The 25,485-nt window shown below is 48.2% G+C and overlaps 1 protein-coding gene across 1 annotated transcript in view; it reads right to left on the reverse strand.

Moving 5' to 3' along the window:
- Positions 1-25,485, reverse strand: part of LOC133107057 (mannosyl-oligosaccharide 1,2-alpha-mannosidase IA) — a 238,740-nt gene that overhangs the window by 9,762 nt on the left and 203,493 nt on the right. The window contains exons 5-9 of the mRNA XM_061216080.1: positions 21,165-21,259; positions 15,122-15,245; positions 14,647-14,740; positions 11,823-11,938; positions 4,065-4,284 (exon numbers count right to left, since the gene is read on the reverse strand). Coding sequence (XP_061072064.1) covers positions 4,065-4,284; positions 11,823-11,938; positions 14,647-14,740; positions 15,122-15,245; positions 21,165-21,259 — 649 coding nt within the window. The remainder of the gene's footprint in view (positions 1-4,064; positions 4,285-11,822; positions 11,939-14,646; positions 14,741-15,121; positions 15,246-21,164; positions 21,260-25,485) is intronic.

Genomic DNA, 25,485 nt, shown 5'->3' on the forward strand with positions numbered 1-25,485 from the left:
AGCCAAACCTCTTGACCATGTCTGCATGCTTTTATGCACTTAGTTGCTGCCACATGATTGGCTGATTAAATATTAACAAGCTGGTGTACAGGTCTACCTAAAAAAAAGTGCTCACTGAATGTATATTTCCTGCTAACAAAGCAACTTGAATTTGAAAAAGAATAAGAGAGACACAGAGCAAGAAAAGGAGAGATATAAAGAGAGCAAGATAGAAAAAGGAGGATGAAAGGGAGAGAAAGAGAGATAGCAAGGGAGAGAGAAAGAGAGAACAAGACAGAAAGAGAGGCAGAGGGAAAGAGAGATGGAGGCAGGACATAGGGTTATCCTGTAAAGGGAGAGAGAGAGGGAGGAGATGGAAAGAGGACGGGAGAGAGAGGGAGCAGATGGGTTAACTTGGAAAGAGAGTGAGGGAGGGGGAAAGAGTGAGAGAGAGAAAGAGCGAGGGAGAGAAAGGGAGAGAACGCAAGGGCAAGAGAGAGGACACAAGGTTATCTTGGACAGAGAGGAAGAGAGAGGGCGAAAGAGCGAGAGAGAGAAAGAGAGAGCACAGGGCAAGGGAGAGAGAGAGGGAGGGAGATCACAAGGTTATCTTGGACAGAGAGAAAGAGAGAGGGCGAAAGAGTGAGACAGAGAAAGAGAGAGAGAGAGAGAGAGAGAGAGCGAGAGAGAGAGAGAGAGAGAGAGAGAGAGGGAGGACACAGGGTTATCTTGGCCGTGTCGTAATGAGTCTCTGCAGTCGTCCAGCTGGAACCGGACTCATGTTTAATTAGCGACTGCAGCGAACGCGCTAGAGGACCAGGCCTCTGAGAGCCGAGGGCTTCTCCTGAAGTCATCGCAACACACACACACACACACACACACACTCACACTAACACACACACCTGGGGGGCACGGGCAGCTGAAGGCTTTTCAGGTCGGAGGGAAGAAGGACCCAAAATTTGTTCTACAGATCTATTTTTTTTTTATGTCTTATGTAGTCCCTGAAGGAACAAGCAATAAAAAGTGGCTTCCACACAGGATCATTCTTTATCCTTCTTCAACTGCCAGCACGTGATGATTGATGGATCTGTTCAGAACACAAGAGTGTGTCCTCCATTTTAACTTCCAAACACAAACTTCTCCCACTGTGTCCTCCATTTTAACTCCCAAACACAAACTTCTCCCACTGTGTCCTCCATTTTAACTCCCAAACACAAACTTCTCCCACTGTGTCCTCCATTTTAACTCCCAAACACAAACTTCTCCCACTACATCCACCATTTTAACTCCCAAACACAAACTTCTCCCACTACATCCACCATTTTAACTCCCAAACACAAACTTCTCCCACTACATCCACCATTTTAACTCCCAAACACAAACTTCTCCCACTACATCCACCATTTTAACTCCCAAACACAAACTTCTCCCACTACATCCACCATTTTAACTCCCAAACACAAACTTCTCCCACTACATCCACCATTTTAACTCCAAAACACAAACTTCTCCCACTACATCCACCATTTTAACTCCCAAACACAAACTTCTCCCACTACATCCACCATTTTAACTCCAAAACACAAACTTCTCCCAGTACATCCACCATTTTAACTCCCAAACACAAACTTCTCCCACTACATCCACCATTTTAACTCCCAAACACAAACTTCTCCCACTACATCCACCATTTTAACTCCCAAACACAAACTTCTCAACATGAATCACAGATAGATATTGTAACGGCAGGAATCTAGTGTGGCTCCAGCTTTGGTCTCCAGGAGGGACACTGCACGCCAACAGATCCCTCTGTTATTATATATTTATGGTTTTATTATTATCGTTCTGTTGTATCATAGAGGCAGAGCCAGCCAAGCTCCTGTATAGCTGCAGCATCTGCTGGTTGTCATAGGTACTCATCACTTATCAAGTGGATTCATTTTTAAAATTATTTATTATTCACTATCTCACCTCACCCGGTTCTTTGATCTGATTGTGTTTCTGACTTTAAGGTGAAAACAGAAATCAGAAGGCTGTATAATCCCCCGGGATCAGGGTCGGGGACCCCAGCACCACAAGCATAAAATGTAAACACGAGCACTTGATATTATTTCGGTGTTATTGCATCAGGTTTTTCTCGCAGGGCCCAGACGGGTTTTTTTTGTGTGCGTAAGGGAGGATATTTTAGGATATTTAGACAGGTTTCTGATGTGTTGCCAGCTTATACAATTGCAGGTACCGGGACATTTGGGGGGTTCATGATCTAAAAGAAGAAAACTCCCTGCCCGTACCACTGCTTGTGCTTCACAGCGAGTTTAAGCCCGCAGAGGTTGCACGCATTTATATTACCAAATTATTCTTCAAAAGTGTATTTTTTTCTTGCTTTCGCCTGCAAGCGCCTGAAAGCACTAAACCTGTGATTGCAAGGCCAGCAGGTCAGGCCCTCCTGTGAGTATGTAAAATACCATTCATCGCACAAAAAAGGCTGACAGGGCCACTAAGAAACTTAACACTGAGCCTGAAATAATACTAAAAAGCCCAGAAAGTGAGCTAGTCAATGAAGGTGTCACTCAATATTATAGACACTTGGTAACAGAGCTGAAAATATGTTTTTTTCCCCCCTCTCTCCAAAGGAGTCTAATCCAAGGTCCACCAGGAGTCTGGCGGTTTAATATCGAACGCTCTCTAATGATGAAGCTGAACCTGCATTTTTATAAACAAAAAAAAAGACTAAAAGTATTCCGTGAGTAAACACAGAAAGCTGGTCTGAGATCTGTCACGTAAGAAATTTTAATTTATTTACTTATTTATTATTTTGAAAACTTTGAAGAGGAATGCACCGGCTCTTTGGCGTATGGGCTCGATCTGGCTCCGCAGACGCCCGTAGGCTTTGGGGCTGGAGACAGGTGTTTGAAGAGGCAGGATCAAACGCGGTTTTTCCGAATCCAAACACGGCTCCTGCCTCTCAGGACTATGTCTGGAGAACAGCACCGCGTCCAGACCGGAACGCCGGCGTTCCGCGTAAAATATTCATGAAGCCTAATGGAGTCATCTTTCCAGGGTATGCAGCTGGACTTATACTTGGACCGTTTACAGTTGACAGGTGTGTACAGTACCTGAGTGTCTGTAGGACTCGGGGCAGGTGTGTACAGTACCTGAGTGTCTGAAGGACTGGTGGCATGTGTGTACAGTACCTGAGTGTCTGTAGGACTGGTGGCAGGTGTGTACAGTACCTGAGTGTCTGTAGGACTCGGGGCAGGTGTGTACCTGAGTGTCTGTAGGACTCGGGGCAGGTGTGTACAGTACCTGAGTGTCTGTAGGACTCGGGGCAGGTGTGTACAGTACCTGAGTGTCTGTAGGACTCGGGGCAGGTGTGTACCTGAGTGTCTGTAGGACTCGGGGCAGGTGAGTACCTGAGTGTCTGTAGGACTGGTGGCAGGTGAGTACAGTACCTGAGCGGCTGTAGGACTCGTGGCAGGTGTGTACAGTACCTGAGTGGCTGTAGGACTAGGGGCAGGTGTGTACCTGAGTGTCTGTAGGACTCGGGGCAGGTGTGTACAGTACCTGAGTGGCTGTATGACTCGGGGCAGGTGTGTACCTGAGTGTCTGTAGGACTCGGGGCAGGTGTGTACCTGAGTGTCTGTAGGACTCGGGGCAGGTGTGTACAGTACCTGAGTGTCTGTAGGACTCGGGGCAGGTGTGTACCTGAGTGTCTGTAGGACTCGGGGCAGGTGTGTACAGTACCTGAGTGTCTGTAGGACTCGGGGCAGGTGAGTACAGTACCTGAGCGGCTGTAGGACTCGTGGCAGGTGTGTACAGTACCTGAGCGGCTGTAGGACTCGTGGCAGGTGTGTACAGTACCTGAGTGTCTGTAGGACTCGGGGCAGGTGTGTACAGTACCTGAGCGGCTGTAGGACTCGTGGCAGGTGTGTACCTGAGTGTCTGTAGGACTCGGGGCAGGTGTGTACAGTACCTGAGCGGCTGTAGGACTCGTGGCAGGTGTGTACAGTACCTGAGTGTCTGTAGGACTGGTGACAGGTGTGTACCTGAGTGTCTGTAGGACTCGGGGCAGGTGAGTACAGTACCTGAGCGGCTGTAGGACTCGTGGCAGGTGTGGGTGATTTCGGCCGCCAGGTCCAGGTAGTGCTGTCTCTTCTCGGGCGCCCCGTCGTCTGCGCCGATGCCCACCATGCCCCCGGAGAAGCAGGCCAGGTGCCCCATCTTATGGTCCAGGAGGCCGCCCCGCCACTCCGCCATGTAGGTGAGACCTCCGGGGGACTTCTGCACCAGGTTCGCCTCGATGGCCTGAGGGAGAGACACGCGGAGTTAAAGACGAGCTGAACTTTTTTTTCAATTATTCGTCACCATACGGACACGTCTTAAAGCATATATTCCAAAAAAAAAAATCTAATAAATATATGTCATAATTTCCATCCACTTTCCGGAAACAAGATTTTTCCAAGATATGATGTCATCGTGTACAAGCGGGCGTGTATTTTGATGAAATGTCAATTTTCTGTTCCCCTTCAATCACTCAGCTTTCGTATATATGTCACACGTATATCGTGGAAGGCAGTGCTGCTCTAACTTCTGTTTCAGCTCGTCTTTAAAGACCAAATAAGCCCGGGAGAAACACAGCCGTCTTTAAGGCCAGCTCATAGCCCGAGTGGCTGGAGCGTGCTTGTATTCTCTGACAATGACCGCAGTCTTCATCGGGCGATGATAGAACATTCATAAAAGTTCTGCAATTTCAGTCGAGCGACACGCCCCGGTGAAGGTCTTTGCGGCCGTAACATGTTGGCGTCAGTAGTTTTAAACTTAGCCCTCGTGAATATACCAGATCAACAGAGTTTTTTTTTGTTTGTTTTAGTTTTTTTTTTTTTTCAATTTGGTAGCCAATTGTACCCCGTCTGATTCAATTAGAGCTAGTATTAGATACACCACCCACACCCCGTCCCTCGGTGGCCAACGGGAGAGCGACACGCCTTCTTCAAGCCGCCTCGTCTCATGCTCGTGACCGTGATTCGGAGGCGCTCGAGGTGCTTGTTTGTGCGGCGATCTACTAACCCTGCCAAGTCCCTCCCCCTGGAGCAGCGAGCCAATTATTGCTGCTCCACGTGAGCCGGCCAAACTTGGCTTTTTGGCAGGACCGGGAATCGAACCCCGGTCCCCAGTGTGCAGTTGCAGTGAACGGCAACCGCAAGTCTGCCGCGTCTTAGCCTGCTGCGCCACCGCGGCCCCTAACAGAGGCATTTTAACTTGCCTCCTTCCTCCACGAGCGCGCCCTGAACCTCACAGGACTTCGCCCGGTTCGACTTCCACTACGCCGTGACACCCCTGCTCTGTGTTCTCTGTAAGCGGCCCATTGCTCACCCCCCCTCCACCGCACGACCCCCTCCTGTACACCCCGCCGGTGACGGGAGACCGGCGCGCGCACGAGAGCGAGGGAGGGAAAGACGGATGGATGGAAAAGGAAAAGAACGGGTAGAAAATAAAGACGGAACGAACAGAAAATCAATAAAGATGTATGAAAAAGAAAAAAGGGGCGAAATGAAAAAAGAAAGATTGAAAGCGGGGGAATAAGAATGATGAAGGGCATCACAGAAAGGGAAACTAAAAAGGCGGGCGCATACGCTCACTGAGCACTTTATTAGGTAGACCTGTACACCAGCTTGTTCATGCAAATATTTAAATCAGCCAATCATGTGGCAGCAACTAAAGGGGAAAAAAAGCATGCAGACGTGGTCAAGCTGCTTTCAGCCATTCAGTCCTGCGGGCAGAACCGCCCTGTCAATGGGAGAGGTCAGAGGAGAAGGGCCAGACTGGTCAAAGCTGGGAGGAAGGTGACAGTAACGCAAATAACCGCGCATCACAACAGTGGTATGCAGAAGAGCATCTCTGACCACACACAACGCATCAAACTTCTAAGTGGATAGGCTACAGCAGCAGAAGACCAATATGTCTAAAAAAAATACCTAATAAAGTGCTCACTGAGTGTAAATAGATCGATCGATAGATATAGACAGAGGGATCCTCTGATATTGTCCAAGCAGTCTCTCTCTCTCTCTCTCTGTAACCATCAATGCACATGAATAACAATGGACAAGTTTAGGGGTTGGGTGTCTTGCTCAGGGACTCTTCGACACGCCCAAGGCGGGATCGAACCGCCAACCCTCCGACTGCTCTTACCTCCTGAGCCAATTTAAATGAACATGTTCACTTTCTTCATTTCTTAAAATGGCCGCCAAAAGTCTGACCTCCATGGAGTCCTTGCGGTCTCTCTGACTTGCTATCGTGGTGCTGCACTACACATGATATATTTCGGGTTCAGCACAAACGGTTCAATTCTCCGTATCGTCTGACCTCAAAACAAACTACCACTGCATGTTGAGAGTATAATTTACTGTACGCGTTTTGCAAAACAAGGTCCATGTGGGATATGCGCTGAGCTTTTTTCTTTAACGTCTCATGTTTTTTAACCACTTGCAAACAACAGGCCGGATTTGTACACGGGGCGGAACATTGCTGGTGTCTCTGCAAGTATTTTAGTCACTGTTGACATTCCCAATGACACTCCAAGCCAAATTCCCGCAGACCAAAACAACTTCCTGTTCTTGGAAGGGACTTCCTACTGTAGTGTAATGAGGAGTTCCAAAACGGCGTGCTCGTTTGTACCGGGGTTCGGTAATTCAGGGTCCTGGAGGGCTGGTGTGTGTGCATGTTTTTGTTTTCACCAATTACCCCAGCTAAATGAGCCAACTGGCTGTACACAGCAACACTGGTTCTCCCGTAGATTAGATCACAGTAAAACATTTCACGGGGACACAAGAACAGATTTTGGCTGTCGCGCGCGCACTTATCAAGCACTGCTGCTAAAATGTCAGGCGGCGTAAATGTTAGCGCTAATTAAGTAATTCAGGCCAGACATCGGAACAGATACGGCCCCCGTTTCCCACCTCTGTATAAGTAGTACTCAGTCTCTATTGCTTTCTGCCTTTCAGAAATGTCCTTGTAGCCTTTTGCCAAGCGGCCTCCACGAACGCCTCTGCATTGAACAGTTTTAGTCGCTCTCCGGTGTTCTCGGTCCCTTCGTGTTCTGTCGCTTTGTCTGACTTGCGCAGAAGTGAACAGAACCAGGTAAGGGCCTCAACAAAAGACAGACAACAGTACAAGAGCATTACCAGTGCGACCTTTAAAACTAGATCACGGGCCTCGTTTTGTACATTCATACTAACGATCCAATCGTATCTTGAACGGTGGCTTACACGGGGAAGCAGTAGTCGTTTATACAATCCCACTGTGTCGTGCGCCAAAAAAAAATATGTGAACTCACCGACGGTTACAACTTTATGCGCTGAGTTATAACAACTTGCACGGGAATTGAAAACTTAGGATAACTTGTGCAATTTGGAGAAAATACGACGTTCAATAAACTTGTTTTTGGAGAAATACACACGCGGCAGAAAGCCGACGTCAGGGAAAACATCGGAGAACGAGTTCAGTAAAAATGAAATACGTCAAAGTCTCTCAGCAGGATCGAGATCAGAGCCTTTAAACAGCAGTGAGGACATGGACACATCTGAGTCACACCGTCTCCTCTCCCCCTCCTACTCGAAGGGCAGGAGATCGATACTGAAACCTGCTCTTATTGCAAACCACCCTCCCTCCCTCTCTCTCTCCATACTTCTCTCTCCCCCTCGATTTCTCTCTCCCTCTTTCCCCTTCTTCTCTGTCTCTCTCCATTCTTTTCTCGCTCTCAATCCCCCCTCCGTCTACCTATCCCTCTCTCCTTCTTTCCTCTCTCTCTCCCAGTTTAAAGAGGAAATACAAAAGAAAATTGGGCAAAAAAAGAAACAGGTCTGAACCCACCAAAAGTGAGCAATTCAGGTTTAAAAAAAACTCCCCAGTGGGAAGAAAACCATTCAATCTGTGGCAAGAAAAACTCCGAACCCTCCCTCCAATCTTCTCTCTCTCACTCTACCTCTCTCTTTCCCTCTCTCTCTCTCCCTCTATCTCACTCCACCTCTCTCCCTTCTTTCTCCCTCTCTCCCCATCCAACCTTCTTCCTCCCTCCCTACCTCTCCCCCACTCTCTCCCTCACCCTCCTCCCCCTTCTCTTCCTCCCTCTCCCCCTGTCTCTCTCCCCCTCCCTCTCTCTCTCTCCCTCTCTCTCCCTCTCTATACCTCTCTTTCCCCCCCTCTCTCTCTCTCCCTCACCCTCCTCCCCCTTCTCTCCCTCCCTCTCTCACCCTCCCTCTCTCCCCCTCTCTCTCTCTCTCTCTCCCTCTCCCTCTCCCTCTCTATACCTCTCTTTCTCTCTCTCTCCCTCCATGCAGCTAGCTTAGCGGTTAGCTGCCCTGCGGTGCCCACCCTCCCTCTCTCTCTTGCCCCTATTCCTGCTAATTGGCACCTGCAGAGACCCTGCCAACACCTCCTTCCCACACCCAGGTCTGCCCAGCTCACACACCTGCAATCATGACTGAGAGGAACACGCACTTCCACGAACCCGTGCAGGTGCTTACCGAAATAACCCAGAATACAAACACCAGGACACTGCTATCATGATCCACCGCATTTACCTGCACTAAATGCACTCGACCAGTCAACCTGTCGAGCTGATCACCTGTATAACACCTGCGTGTACAGACAACTCAGAAACACATTCAGACTATTCTGAGCGCTGCGACGGAGTTTGCTGTCTTTTCATGTTAGCGATGCACTCTGCTGGAGACAAATTTCCAAGAATGGAAAATAATGTTGGGAATCTTGAATCTACACTTTCTTTACTCCCCAGAACCCAACATCAGTGGTGACCAGACGAAGCCTTACAATAAGGCAGCCTGTAGCCTAGTAGCTAAGGTACATAACAGGGACCCAAGAAGGTTGGTGGTTCAAGCCCTGGTGTAGCCACGATAAGATCAGCACAGCTGTTGGGCCCTTAAGGAAGGCCCTTAACCCCACATTGCTCCAGGGGGGGATTGTCCCCTTGTCCATTACTTTCCAACGAGAGGCCATTCCGCACATCTGCAAGGCATGCTGGGATAGCTGGCGACATGAGGCAAGCCAGCCAAGCGACCAGAAGTGACAGGGGCCACGGTCAGGAGACAGCCAATCAGAACAGAGATCCGATGTGTAAATCGTTTCCCGTTTCAGATTTTATGACGCCCACATGCAACCGATTGGGGGAGCGCTGAGTGACCTCATCGAAGAAGGCGTGGCTTCACCCTACGTTTATTTCCTGCAGTGGCAGTTCTGGGCGGAGCTTGAACGGAGAGCTTCCTGTCTCATGGAATGCTATTAGCGCCGAATCGGACAAGCACGACTTCTCCAGGATGCCAACGCTAGTTAGCTCCCTGTGCTGTAAATCGAAGAATAAAACATAAGACATTTTGTGACTAATTAATGTAAAACATGACCACGGACTTTCCCCCTGGCAGGAGCTACTCAACCTAATTAAAACTTGTTGTGCTAATTAGAAAAATTATTGGAAATAGTCTCTATATTTGTTTTCCGTACCTTTGCGTAATGATTTATTTTTGTTTATTAGAAACACACCTGCATTCCCAGAGTTCTCCCAGGTGACACATCGCACCTGTAAATTAATTCCAGTCCACCCAACCCAGGTGAGGTCTTCTGCTCTGGTGAAATCACCCTCCTGCTGCCTAACAACCCCCCCGCCCCCCCACACACACACACAAATACACACACACACACACATACACAAACACACACACACATACATACACACACACCCACCTTTCTCTGTACTGGAATTAACATATTCCAATGTTCTTATCACCATAGCCATGTATCCAAATGTACTGTATGTGGCATTGATGTGCGTGTGTGTGTGTGTGTGGCATGATGTGTGTGCGTGTGTGTGGCACGATGTGTGTGAAAGCGATAAGAGAGAGAGAGAGAGAGAGAGAGAGCGAGTGACCACCCACACTAAACATAAACATGTACTGTAGACATGTATTGAGCTATTACTGCCGTTGTTGCTGCAACTGTTATATATTATTGGTATATATTGTTCCATTTATCATTATCATTGTTAGTATTTGAACATTATAATTACAATATTATTATTTTGCACATTAAGCTTTGGCAATAACGTCATTTGTATTTCATGCCAATAAAGCAATTATTAGAATTAGAATTTGAAAGAGAACATTGTCATGTTGTCATGTCCACAATGTTGTTTGTGTTAATGTATCGCTCTTGCTGCTTCTGTGTGTACACTTCAGCAATATTTACAGTGCCAGTGTATTTCATGCCTGAACATCACTTTGAATACTGAGCACTGAAAGGCATTCTGGGAGAATGGTCAACAGGCCCACTCGCAGCAATAAAGCACACTGAATGTGGTAGAGAGAGGGTGAGAGAGAGAAAGAGAGAGAGAGAGAGAAGGGGAGAGGGTGAGAGAGAGAGGAGAGAGAGTGAGAGAGTGAGAGAGAGGAGAGAGAGGGAGAGAGCGAGTGAGAGATGGAGAGAGATGGAGAGTGAGAGAGAAGAGAGAGAGAGAGAGAGAAGGGGAGAGGGAGAGTGAGAGAAAGGAGAGAGGGAGAGTGAGAGAGGAGAGAGAGGGAGAGAGAGAGTGAGAGATGGAGAGGGAGAGATGGAGAGAGAGATGGAGAGTGAGAGAGAAGAGAGAGAGAGAGAGATTGTAGTTTGTAAAGCCAGAATGTAGTTGCATAGAAGTCAGGGGAAAGCACACCCGGTGTCTCAAAGGACTTTTCTGCTTTCTGTCCTTTTTCTGCACTTTATGTCTTCTTTATTCCCTCTCTCTCTCGGGGTGGGGGTGGGGGAATTGGGGTACGTCTCAAGAACTGAATTGTTCCCATTCCAGGCCATTTAAACTTATTTCGACTGCCCCCCCCAGGCAATCCGGTTAGTGTATTGATTGAGTCCCACCAATCAGGTTAGACCACATAATGAGCCTAGCCAATCAGGTTAGACCAAAGAATGAGCCTAGCCAATCAGGTTAGACCAAAGAATGAGCCCAGCCAATCAGGTTAGACCATAGAATGAGCCCAGCGGTAACCGTGGTAACACCTGAAGCAGCCAATGAATGGGTGGAAAACACATTACCACAAGGACATATTAGAGTGAATGCGTCTGTGTGTGTGTGTGTGTGTGTGTGTGTGTGTGTCTGCCTGTGTGTGTGTGTGTGTGTGCCTGTGTGTGTGTGTATGTATGTCTGTGTGTGCCTGTGTGTGTATGTATGTCTGTGTGTGCCTGTGTGTGTGTGTGTGTGCCTGTGTGTGTGTGTGTTTACACCGGCCTTAAACACACAATACAGTACTGCGGAATCAAATGATAGTTTCAGTTCAGCCCTTTATCTTTCTTTTCCTCTCTCTCACCATTCAACCTCTGCCTTCTTTCTTTCTCTCTCTCTCTCTCTTCCACTCTCAGTAATGCCCCTGTCACTCTCCGTCTCTCCGCCTCGCTCTGTACAACCTTCTTCTCCCACACTCGGTTCCTGCCTCTATAACCTCTCTTTCTCTCTCTCTTTCTCTCTCTTTCTGCTTCTGTAAAACTGTTCATCTCAGTAGAACCTTTCTCCCTCAGTTTTTTTGTTATAATCACTCTCCTTCTCTCTCTCCTCTTCACTCTCATAATCTCTGCTCTCTCCCTTTCTCTCCCGCTCCTTCCCTCTCTCATTATCCCCTCCCTCTCTCCCTCCCTTTCTCCCTCTATCTCCCTCTCTCCTCTCTCTTTATCTGTCTCTCGCTATCCCCTCTCCCTCTCTCTCTCCCTGCCTCTCTCTCCCTCTCCCTCTGTATGGTGCTGCTATCGCACCTGTGCGATCTCCCCGGCTGCACTACCATAGAAACTCGTACCTCCAGAGCGGCGTAGTACATCCTCTTGGCGTCCTCATCCGTCTTGTCTGACATGAGATATGATTTGATCAGATACTCATAGAAGCTGTCTCCCAGTCCTCCGATCGACACATGATCTGAGGAGAGAAGAAGAAAGAGCCAATCTCTCAGTGCGCTGTCGACCTGACACCGTCCCGCTCAGATAGCGGGAAAGACTCTAATCCACGCCAAACACACAAGCGCATTAAAACCAGTGTCATCTGTGCCAATAACGCCCGATAACTCAACAGCCTTCTAGCTCCTGTGTGTGTGCGCGTGTATGAGTGTGTGTGTGTGCATGTGTGTGTATGCATCCTTGTTCTGTCTGCTTGTGTGTGCGGAGTGTGTTTGTGCGTCAGCTGTATGTGCGCGTGTGTGTGTGTGTTGAGTGTGTGTGTCTATGGGTGTGTGCATGCATGTGTATCTGTGTGTGCATGTGTGTGTCTGCTGTACATGTGTGTGCTTTCTGTGTGCCGTGTGCTCTGTGTGCTGTGTGTGTTGTCTGCTGTGAGTGTGAGCCTTGAGTGTACGTCTGCTGCACACGCGCGTGTGTGTATGTGCGTGTGCTGTGTGCACGTGTGTGCGTGAGTGTGCTGTCTGCTGTGTGCATCTGCTGTACATGTGTGTATGTTTTGCTGTGTGCATGTGTGTGTGTGCTGTGTGGCCGTGTGTGTGTGCTCTGTGTGTGCGCTGTGTGCACGTGTGTGTGTGCTCTGTGTGTGTGCTGTGTAAAGGTTATCTGCTTGGCTCTCGGTTTGCCCTTGACAGTGAGAGATGAACTTGATCCCACATCTCCTCTGAGAACACTGCCGATAACGCCCCCCCCCTCCTCCCTCCTCCCCCCTCACCCCTGTAGCCCCCCCCAAGAAAAAAGCTTATCATAATCAGAAAATTTGCTTACAACAACAATTACCTTCTTAATCGGGGCAAAATGATGTTTCCCAGCCGGTATCTGAAAACATTTCCCTTTTTTCCCCCCATTCCGCTCACCTCCCCACATAAGAGAATTACCAAAGATTCAATTTCCAGAGCTAATAGGATTTATTACAATTTTCCTCAACGCTTAACCCGCCCCGGGACTCTTTCTCATTTCCCCTCAAGGGTGGAAATTCATATTCAGCCGAGGTGACGGGAAGACATGAATATTCAAAAGGCAACAGGAAGCTGGGGGCTTAAAATCGCGTCTCGGAACGCCAAGGAAATTTTTATCACCTTCCTGATCAAAGCGTCTAAGCGTTTACCTTTAAGCCGCCAAGCAAGCACCTCACATTCAGCAGGCATACCAGGAAGTGGTTTTTACGGCGGTCTTAATGTGTGGAACAGACTGCCTGGTCCTCTGGCAGAGGCAGAGGCACTTCGGGGTGCTTTAACCCTTTGAAGAGTAGGATTCTGGGAATGTTTTTTAAGCATGTATTCTTAAGTTCGTACCCACATCCCTGCGTGTGACACTAGCATGTATTGTTATGTTCTTAAGTTAGTACCCACATCACTGCGTGTGACACTAGCATGTATTGTTATGTTCTTAAGTTAGTACCCACATCACTGCGTGTGACACTAGCATGTATTGTTATGTTCTTAAGTTAGTACCCACATCACTGCGTGTGACACTAGCATGTATTGTTATGTTCTTAAGTTAGTACCCACATCACTGCATGTGACACTAGCATGTATTGTTATGTTCTTAAGTTAGAACCCACATCACTGCGTGTGACACTAGCATGTATTGTTATGTTCTTAAGTTAGAACCCACATCACTGCATGTGACACTAGCATGTATTGTTATGTTCTTAAGTTAGTACCCACATCACTGCGTGTGACACTAGCATGTATTGTTATGTTCTTAAGTTAGTACCCACATCACTGCATGTGACACTAGCATGTATTGTTATGTTCTTAAGTTAGTACCCACATCACTGCGTGTGACACTAGCATGTATTGTTATGTTCTTAAGTTAGTACCCACATCACTGCATGTGACACTAGCATGTATTGTTATGTTCTTAAGTTCGTACCCACATCACTGCGTGTGACACTAGCGCGTGCCCTGGATGCCGGTGAGCTCGGTGGTCACCGGGGAAACGTACCGCACCGCAGCGTAAATCTCTGGAGCTGAATCAGTTTGGTAAATAACCGCCGGCATCTGATGTGTCATATCAGGGCTTAGTCACGCACTCGTGATGAGGGGTGTCAGATTAAAGAGACAAACACACACACACACACACACAACAATTCCCTGGGATATAACGCTGAAGGATTTAAAGATATACATCCTCTCCTTTGGTTTTTTTTTTCGTTTTCTGTGATATGGAGGTGGGATTCTGACCTGGATTTCTGCAAAGCTGCTTTGTGACAATTCCCTTTGTAAAAAGCTATAATAAAATTGAACTGAAGTGAATTGAATTGAACTGGACTGAAGATAATTAAACTGAACTGAGCTAAAGTTAATTGAATTGAACTGAGTTGAACTGAGTTGAACTGAGTTGAACTGAGTTGAGTTGAGTTGAGTTGAACTCAGTTGAATTGAGTTGATCTGAGTTGAACTCAGCTGAGTGGAGTTGATCTGAGTTGAGTTGAGTTGATCTGAGTTGAACTCAGTTGAGTTGAGTTGAGTTGATCTGAGTTGAGTTGAGTTGATCTGAGTTGAACTCAGTTGAGTTGAGTTGATCTGAGTTGAACTCAGTTGAGTTGAGTTGATCTGAGTTGAACTCAGTTGAGTTGATCTGAGTTGAGCTCAGTTGAGTTGATCTGAGTGGAACTCAGTTGAGTTGATCTGAGTTGAACTCAGTTGAGTTGAGTGGAGTACTTACGCTGGACCCAGTTCCCGCTGACGGGGCTCAGGAAGTTGGGGTACAGTCCGTGAGGCTTTTCAATTTTGTTGAGCAGCTTACGGATGTTCATCACCTGGACAGAAAGAAGAAGAGAGGAGGGAGAGGGAGAGATGACATTTCATCGTGGTGTCCTCTTGCGTACCAACAGTCAACCCCTTTTACAACTCTACACTGCAAAATCAAGCACAATCATGCTCATGGGAAAAAAGAGAGTGTGTGAGAGAGAGAGAGAGAGAGAGAGAGAGATGGAGAGGGAGAGAGTGTGAGGGAGAGAGAGAGAGATTTAATTCTATTGTGCTGTTACATCCAAAAAGCCCAACCTTTTTACAACCATTCAAGAGCCACTACAAAATCAACACTCAGGGAGAAAGAGTGAGAGAGAAAGAGAGTGAGATGGAGAGGGAGGGGGAGAAAGAGTGAGAGAGAGAGAGATTTTACCATGGCAACAGCTCACCTTCTCGGTGTAAATTGGATTTCCGGAGAGTTCCGTCAGGTGGACGAACTCCAGGTGCAGGGTTCCGAACTCGGCCAGGATGCTGCTCCCCGCTGAGGCCCAGCCCCAACTCCAGCTGTTCCCACTGCAACAGAACCCCGTCCAGAACCCCGTGAATACCCAGGCCCAGACCCCAAACCAGCCCCCAAACCCAGCCCCCAAACCCAGCTGTTCCCACTGCAACAGAACCCCGTCCAGAACCCCGTGAATACCACCCCCACGTCACGCTCCCCAAACCCAGCCCCCAAACCCAGACCACAACCCAGCTGTTCCCATTGCAACAGAACCCCGTCCAGAACCCCGTGAATACAACTCAAATTAGGTACATCAGGCTGACAGTGTCTTATCTAAAGATGGGGAGACAAACTCTACACCCCCTAAACTACCCTTCCCCAACCCTGGTCCTACAGAGCCAAAGGTCTGCTGGGGTCCCCAACCCTGGTCCTACAGAGCTACAGGGTCTGCTGGGGTCCCCAACCCTGGTCCTACAGAGCTACAGGGTCTGCTGGGGTCCCCAGCCCTGGTCCTACAGAGCCAAAGGGTCTGCTGGGGTCCCCAACCCAGGTCCTACAGAGCCAAAGGGTCTGCTGGGGTCCCCAGCCCTGGTCCTACAGAGCCAAAGGGTCTGCTGGGGTCCCCAGCCCTGGTCCTACAGAGCCAAAGGGTGTGCTGGGGTCCCCAGCCCTGGTCCTGGAGAGATACATGGTGTGCTGGGTCCCCAGCCCTGGTCCTGGAGAGCTACAGGGTGTGCTGGGTCTCCCGCCCTGGTTCTGGAGAGCTACAGGGTGTGCTGGGTCCCCAGCCCTGGTCCTGGAGAGCCACAGGGTGTGCTGGGTCCCCAGCCCTGGTCTTGGAGAGCTACAGGGTGTGCTGGGTCCCCAGCCAGCCCTGGTTCTGGAGAGCCACAGGCTCAGCTGGCTGTGTTGTCACTGAGTACTCATGTGATCAGGTAAAGTCATTAATTACACTCATTTCACCTCTGGGTCTGAAACCTGTGGCTCTCCCGCAACAGTGTTCAGACCCTGCGCTGAATTATTCATGAATCATCATTGTGCAGGTGCCACAGGGTCACCTTCGCAGGAATAATACATTACGGTCGCTGTTCCAGAGGAATATAATAATATAAACAATATTTTTGTGAAAATAATGTAATATCATATTGAGGCGTTAACACACAAAAACCCGGGTCTGGAAGCACTTGGGAATGAAAATGTGAACTCCAAAAAGCTTTTGGTATTTTTCAAGTTTTATATGAAAATGCAACCTATAACATAAAATGGAGCATCATATACTGTAAAAAGAAGCGGATTATATGAAGCCAAGAAACGATCTTTGCACGACAGTAAAGTAATGGTACAGACGCCATTATTCACCTGTGTGTCAGGTGAATTCGTTTATAAGTACATATACATGTATTATATATTTTGTCATATATATGCTATATTATATTATTCATTCATTCATTCATTCATTCATTATCCTAACCCGCTTATCCTGAACAGGGTCGCTGGGGGGCTGGAGCCTATCCCAGCATACATTGGGCGAAAGGCAGGAATACACCCTGGACAGGTCGCCAGTCCATCGCTGGGCACACACACCATTCACTCCCACATTCATACCTACGGGCAATTTAGACTCTCCGATCAGCCTAACCTGCATGTCTTTGGACAGTGGGAGGAAACCGGAGTACCCGGAGGAAACCCACGCAGACACGGGGAGAACATGCAAACTCCGCACAGAGAGGCCCCGGCCGACGGGGATTCGAACCCAGGACCTCCTTGCTGTGAGGAGGCAGTGCTACCCACTGCACCATCCGTGCCGCCCCTATATTATATTATGTATTGTATATATGTTTTGTAAAATAAAGCATTTTGAATTGAATTGAGAGAGACAGACAGAGGGAGAGAGAGGGCAAGGGAGGAAAAACACAATTACTCACAGAAAGTTGAAGAGAATGCCATTTATACAGTAAGTATCCTTATATAATGTGCAATAATCCTACGAAAAGCTTATCTCTATTATTTGCTTTATTTCCCTCTTTCTCGTTATCCTGTCTTCCGTGGGAAGTGTCTGTCTTTAAGCGGCCCTCCCTCCTTCCATCTTTCTCCTCTCCTCCCTCGTTCACCCCCTCTCTTTCACACTCAGTCCGTTATATTACACGCACGCTCGCCAGCTTTATAAAGGGCCACTTAGGTTTTGTGATGTGTTCATTCTAACGGCACATCCCCACTCTCCACCCCGCCGTCCACGATCTCAGTGGGTTTCCTTCACATTAAGGCCTTTCTTTCTTCCTTTCAATCCATCCTCCACACCCTTCGTCTCCAAAGTAACAAAGTGCAGTCGTTCGATCAGGACTGAGGATTCAGGAGACTATTTTTTCCCGTTGCCCGCTCCCTTACTCTCCCTCTCCTTATTAGATTTATATATCATCTGTTATATTTATATGAACGTACAGTATAATACCAATAAGTAATAATTACAATGTCCAATTCATTACAATGAATGTGTGATCACACATTTTTTTATGCGCGAGTATAAAACCTGAAACCTGAAAAGAAATTGATCATAAAACCGGCGAAACGTGCGTTAAATGCCAAATTGAGAAAAAGGGACTCGCTCACGCCCTCCTTTTGGAAGCGTTACAAGATGCAGACGCCGTGAACGGCCTCAGAAGTGTGGCTCTAAAACCCGAGATGTCCTTTAAAAGTGAAATAAATCCGGAGCCCTCGATAAGCCTAATTCAATATAAAAATTATGATACAACACGGAAATATCCCTTGGGGGAGGAGGGGGGAGGGGGGGGACTGCCATCTTCTCGGCACTGATAATGAAAAGAGCCGTCCTCCAGAAATGGAAATCTAATCACAGCGCAGACTTTGATCAGGGGAAAAGTGCGCTGATGTGCGTAATGATGTGGAAGAGACAGAGGTGAGGGAGAGAGACGCCCAGCCTCAGTTTCAGACGCCAGCCTGAGTCACTTCACAGAGAGGTGAAGAGGGAGCTCGTCACGGAAAGAACTGAAAAATAAAAGTCAGAGAGGGAAAATTAAAGGGAGAGAAAAAGGAAAAAGAAAAAAGAAAAAGAAAAAAACCTCCACCAGAAATAACTCCTGGAGATAACGAAGCAAAGTACGCTTTCCTGAGAATACGGATTTAGTTCGCGGTCAATTTAATTGATGTAGGTATTATATATTGAGTGTATATAAGGTATGCACTTCCTATGAATGTTATCATGTTTTGTAACTTGTTACGAATTGTAAAAAAAGAAAAATAGCATGTACATGCTTTCATTAATCACTGTAGAGGCCTTAATATATCTCTGTATGTTTGACTGCAGAACGTTGACGTGCGATTGAATTGCACTTGTATGTTTAAAAGTCTTATTTAATAAGATCCGCACAGCCGTTTGGCCCTTGAGCAAGGCCCTTTAACCCTGCATTGCTCCAGGGGAGGACTGTCTCCCGCTTAGTCTAATCAACTGTAAGTCGCATTAGCCAAATGACATGCAATAATAATCAAACAAAATTACACATACACCCTGAAATGTATGAAATATGGAAATATATTTTTCCTCCTCCGCAGAGAAACCAGCTGAGACTACTCCCCAGTCCTCCAGCGGATCCAGGCCCCCAGTTTTAAACCCCCCCCGCCCCCAACTCTTCCCAGAGGTGACCCCACCCGATTAGCCCCTCTCACAGGACAGCAGGCGCCGTATCAGAGCCTGACAAAAGGAAAGGGGTCACGGTGACATTACACAGCGCGGTTCCTGAGGCACGCCATCACAGAGGCGAGCGTTAGCGCCTATCCCAGAGTGCTCGACCAGCGCATCGCTCATTCAGCCCACGGGCCTCCGCACGTGACCCCCTCTCAGCGCTCCCACACAACCTTGTCCTCCCCAATTTAAATTGAAATGGCGGCCGACTTTCACAGGGACTCTTGGAGGTCAGGCCGCTCCCACCCCTGAATGAAAGGCACTTACCGGCCACAATAGCTCAGGGCCTCTCAAGGTACTCCTATTCATCTTATATTTATTAATTTCCCTCTGAATAATTATGGGGATTTAGTTTTTTTTCCTGCATTTGGTGCAAGAGGGCAACGACTAATGGAAACTCAACACAATCAATAATCAATACAACAGTGCCGATAAGTTACTGGAAGTCAGAGGTTTACGAAAGATAAGAGTACATTGGGTGGTATAAGGTTTGGAAAGTTAAACTATTAAATGTAAGTTGGTTTCATCCACATTTGAAAACATTCTGTGAATTGCAGTCCATGAAAAGACTTTCTATTTGGTCCGCAGTCACGGAGACGAAAGTGTTTTTCTAGATGCTTTTGAGAAGCCGAGTCTGTCATTCAAGATGAATAAATAAAATCATGAAAGCAAAGCAACCGTATCGCATTATAACCCTTTTGAAGCGGTTTAACGGTTTTTCGTCTGCCCGCTCGGAACACTCTGTTGTTTATTTATTTACCAGAGTTTCTTCACGCCGTGGTAGACCTGGGTGGAGGAAGCCATCCCAAAGTTCAGAAACGAGAGCTTTTATTTCTACACACCGGGCCGGTTACTGGTCTGAGGGCTCCAGACCAGCCCACTCTAGGGCTCCAGACCAGCCCGCCCTGGGGGCTCCAGACCAGCCCTGGGGGCTCCAGACCAGCCCTGGGGGCTCCAGACCAGCCCGCCCTGGGAGAGCGATGGCCAGGAACGACAGATAGAGAGAGTGAGAGAGAGAGAGAGATAGAGAGAGAGAGAGAGAGGGAGAGAGAGAGAGAGAGAGAGAGAGAGAGAGCGAGAGGGAGAGGGAGAGAGAGAGAGAGAGAGAGCGAGAGGGAGAGAGAGGGAGAGTGAGAGGGAGAGAGAGAGCGAGAGAGAGACAGGGGGAGAGAGAGAGATAGAGAGAGAGCGAGAGAGAGAGAGAGAGAGAGAGGGCGAGCGAGAGAGAGAGAGAGAGAGAGAGCGAGAGAGAGACAGGGGGAGAGAGAGAGATAGAGAGAGAGCGAGAGAGAGAGAGAGAGAGAGCGAGATAGAGAGAGAGCGAGAGAGAGAGGGAGAGCGAGAGAGAGAGAGAGAGAGACAGGGGGAGTGAGAGAGAGAGAGAGAGAGAGAGAGGGAGAGTGATACCCCAGGCAGGTGTGAGGCCTTAGCTCTGCAGGGTAGCATCCCCGGCCGCTCGTTACTGATCTCACTGGAATTAGCTCCACAATCGGCTAATTAAATTTGGTGGCAGGGACCCGCACACTCAGGGGGGGTGGGGTGAGAGGGTGCGAAGGGGGGGGGGGGGGGCAGCAGCCATTGTGCGGCGGGAAATGGAAAACCGTGAAAACGCGATAACGGAGGATGAGAAACACACAGAGATATTTTACTGTAAGCCCGGCGCTGTGCGTGTGTGTGTGTGTGTATGTGTGTGTGTGTGTGTCTGTGTGTGTGTGTGTGTGCGTGTGGGTGTGGTGTGTGTCTGTGTGTGTGTGTGTGTGTGTGTGTGTGTCTGTGTCTGTGTGTGTGGGTGTGTGTGTGTCTGTGTGTGGGTGTGTGTGTGTGGGTGTGTGTGTCAATGACAGAGCTTTGGCAGGCACCAGGTGTGCGTGTGCACATGGACACACACACACTCACACACACCCACACACACCATCAGCCTCGCTTCCACATCATATTGAGAGAACGTCAACTTCATTCAACATGGACCATCCACTAAATTTGCAATGGTCGACAACCTCCAGCGTACGGCGCGTATTTGCACAGCAACGCAATGCGATCCGAACCGAGGCCCCGGCACTGAAAACACATCGATCGCTTAAACAAACACGCGCTCACAATCCACAGTCCAATTTGGACTCCTGTGCTGACGTCTTTCGCCAGGGGAAGTCTGATTTCCTAACCTGTGATTGGTTGGCGGGAGGCTCACTGTGGCTGAGGTCATTATCAGAGTTAATGAGGCGTGTCTGGAGCGGCTCTGTGAGATGCCTCACCCCCCCCCCCCCCCCGCCCCCCCACACCGCACTGAGCTCACCTGCCCAGGTTGATCACGCCGCGGGGGATCCCGGTGGGGGTGTTGAACGCAGGGAGCAGCTTCTCCCCCAGTTCCAGAACCTTCCGCTTAAAAACCTGCCAGAGAGGAGAGACCACGTCAGGGGTCAGGAGACATAAACAAACACACACATGTGCATGTGCATACACACACACACACACAGCCATACACACACACACACACAGCCATATACACACACACACATAGGCATATATATACACACACACACACACACACACATAGGCATATACACACACACACACACACACACACATAGGCATATACACACACACACACACACACATACATACACACACACACACACACACACGCACGCACGCACACACACACACACACACACACACACACACATACATACACACACACACACACACACACACAAAGACACACACACACTCACACACACACATACACACACATTACATTACATGGTCAGCAGACATTTTTTTACCCAAAGCGGTGTACAATAACTGCATACCAAAGATCACTATAACAACTACAGGACAGTTCAGATCAGGAACAATTTACAAATAATCAGTTGTCTTCAGTCATGAACATCAAGTTTAGTTCACATGGTAAATAAGCCAATTCAGTAAGTGACTACAGAACCCAGATGAATACGAATGTAACAGTCCTAGAGTAAAATACAAAGTACAGATTAAAATACAATGCACCCATACTCACTCACACACACACACACACACACACACACCGTCCTCTTAAACGTCCTTTTGCTACAGGAAAGAGACAAGGTCGTTGCTCAGCATCGGGGAATACAAAACAAGCACATCACACAGACAGACAGATACACACACACACACACACACACACACACACAATTACCTCCGATTAACGCCGGAGGAGGCTGGAGGCCAGCCAGGGCCTTCCCCTTAATGTCTTCCCTCGCTCGTAACAAATAAAGCTAATTACACGGACCCCAACAAAGCAGAGCACCATGGGAAGGCTCAGCCCTCCAGCAGGATTAAAAACAATCTCGCTGACGTCATCCACAGCCGCCCAATTAAACAGCAGCCTTTTCCACCCCAGCCAGGGCCAGGAGAGCTACACGCGTCATCCAGAGCTCAGACTAACCAGGTTACCAGCCCCTCATTCCGAATGACCTCACAGACAAACACGGTTACTCGGTTACCAGCCCCTCATTCCGAATGACCTCACAGACAAACACGGTTACTCGGTTACCAGCCCCTCATTCCGAATGACCTCACAGACAAACGCGGTTACTCGGTTACCAGCCCCTCATTCCGAATGACCGCACAGACAAACGCGGTTACTTGGTTACCAGCCCCTCATTCTGAATGACCTCACAGACGAACATGGTTACCAGCCCCTCATTCCGAATGACCTCACAGGCAAACACGGTTAACCGGTTACCAGCCCTGCATTCTGAATGATCTCACAGACAAACACGGTTACCTGGTTACCAGCCCCGCATTCCGAATGACCTCACAGATGAACACGGTTACCTGGTTACCAGCCCCTCATTCCGAATGACCTCACAGACTAACGCAGTTACTCGGTTACCAGCCCTGCATTCTGAGTGACCTCACAGGCAAACAGAATGCAGTGAGGCAATGTGAAAGTCTGTGTGTGTTAAACTCTTATTTTAAATAAATAAATGCAAGTACAGCTTCTGTCTTTAGGAGAGGGCCTAAAGTGACCTTGGGGCAGAAAATGTCTTTGTCCTAAATTCAATCAAAATTTGATTGGCCTAAAATTTTCAAAATGTTTTTAAATGAAAATTTGATCTGTCTAAATTCAATCAATATTTTTACACTCCTATGACTCAAATTCAATCTGCATTTGTCCTTGCAATGAAATCCAAGGCCATTTTTCATAAGCCAGTTCAGTAAGCACTATATTAGGTATTTATTCTACTCATTTTTTAGACTTATTAAGTCTGGCCCTTCTCCTCAGACCTCTCTCGTTAACAAGGCGTTTCTGCCCACAGAACTGCTGCTCACTGGATTTTTTTTGTTCACACCATTCTTTGAAAACTGTTGTGTGTTTGAAAATCCTAGGAGATCAGCAGCCTATCTGGCACCAACAATCATTCCACAGTCAAAGTCACGTAGATCACATTTTCTCCCCATTCTGATGGTGCATGTGAACATTAACTGAAGCTCCTGACCCGTATAACTCCCCCTCCCCCGCACCACACCCCCCACCCCCCACCCCCTAGCACAATTCAAATGAGCAACACCATCAGAGCCGAGGGTATCAGGTTATATTAATGACCAATTGATGAATTATGAATTACTTTCACCCTCCCCCCCCCCCCGCCGCCCCCCACACTCCTACAGGCCTCGGCACACGCCCCACACACGCTAAGACTCCGCCCCTCGCTAGCCGGGTTCACCATCGCCACGGTTACAGGCATTCCGGGTCGGGGGGGGGGGGGCTGACCCCCGCCCTCAGTCTCAGTCGCACAGCTGGAGCGTTTATCGGCAGCGTTACTGCTGTTACCATGGCATCATTACGGTCTCACGCCGTTCTCCTTTCACGGAGTTTCGTGGACGCAATCCTTATGCATTCACATCGATTTTTGTATTATAGTTCTTGGTTCACACATTGGTCAGCGTGCACTCTCAGAAATAAAGTGGCAGTGGAGGTACATTTTTTTGTTCTTCAGGGCTCAAATTAGCTACACGATATCGCTGGCTCGGGGTTCAATTTAATGTCCCTTCCCAGCGACAAGCAATCGCACCTTTTCAGGCACCTTTCGTACCCTGTATTTCTGAGAGTGTGGCTAACCTGTCCTCATAGTCACTGTTACACACACACACACACACACACACACTCACTCACGTACAGTCGGTTTGCGCGCAGCAGTGTGTGTAGAAGCCCCGTCCTTATAATCACGCAGGCTCACTTTAAAGGTTCCCACTTTCTGTAGAACAAGTGCCTCATTACAGAAACCTCCCGTGGATTTCATCAAATACGAGCGCGGCCTAATTTCCAACTCAAACACGTTCACCGGCGTTCGTCTTCCAGAGTGGTGTTGCACCTTTCACTGCAAGTTATCACAGGACCTTAACGTTTCAGCACGCGGCTCCGGAGAGGGACGGGATTTTAATTTACGAACGTAAGAGCGGAAGGAGAGGAGCTCGACGGCAGGAGTTTTTAATTCCTGCGCTTGAGCTGCACGTTTTAACGAGCGCGCAGCAGGCAGAGTGTGGGGCTGATCTCGTTCGGCACTTTAATGACTGAACAAGAGCGACGCACCACGGGAGGCAAGAACCGCCGTCTCACCGCGACACCAGAGGCCCTCGGCCCCCGCCCCGCCCGGGCGCGAGGTCGCCTTTCTGAGACGCAGCCGGGAACAGAGCGAAGTAAAGGAAAAAAACACGGTCAAAATATCGGGCTCGTTTCCAATTCCGATTTTTTCCGGTAGAGGCGCGGAAACAAAAAAGAAGTAAAGAGGCTAGGGATGAAAGAAAGAAAAGATAAGTAAAGACGGGGTGAAGGAGAAAACGTGAATTAGGGAGATGGAATGTCCCTGGCTCTGTCGAACGTCAGTTGGAAGCCACGTCAAGTTACAGATGCGTGGCAGATGGGGAGAGGCGGTTCCACAGGTCGATCGTTTATATGTCACCCTCTCTGGAGAAATACCTCCTTCCGCAAAGGGCGGAAAGACTGGTACTCAAAGGAAAGGAATTTAACTTCTACTTTACATTATTGTTACATTATTATTACGTCGCTCTGGATAAGAGCGTCTGCCAATTGCCAATAATGTAACATTATTGGCATTTGCTAGCCGTACAACAAAGATAAGGACCAGGGCCTATTTTTTTTTTATCAACAAATAAACAACAAAGCAAAAGTGACCAAACTGAACTATCCAAATACTGCTTACCTAGCCTACGTAAATCACAAACACAACAATTAAGGATCACAGGGAGGTATGGAGGGATGGGGAGAGGTGCTGCTTGAAGATCTAGTTTGGAATGTCCATAAAGATGGGGTAGCCTGTAGCGTAGTGGTTAAGGTACATGACTGGGACACGCAAGGTCGGTGGTTCTAATCCCGGTGTAGCCACAATAAGATCCACACAGCTGTCAGGCCCTTGAGCAAGGCCCTTAACCCCGCATTGCTCCAGGGGAGGATTGTCTCCTGCTTAGTCTAATCAACTGTATGTCGGTCTGTAATGTAATTAAAGATGGCGGACCTCCATCGATTTCCGGGTCAGGAGCGAGGAAAGAAAAAAAAATGTGGAGAAAAATAAGCGATTGGAATGAACAAAAGAGCATATGACATTCAGAAG

The sequence above is a fragment of the Conger conger genome, chromosome 1 (assembly GCF_963514075.1).
Source record: "Conger conger chromosome 1, fConCon1.1, whole genome shotgun sequence".
Taxonomy (NCBI): Eukaryota; Metazoa; Chordata; class Actinopteri; order Anguilliformes; family Congridae; genus Conger; species Conger conger.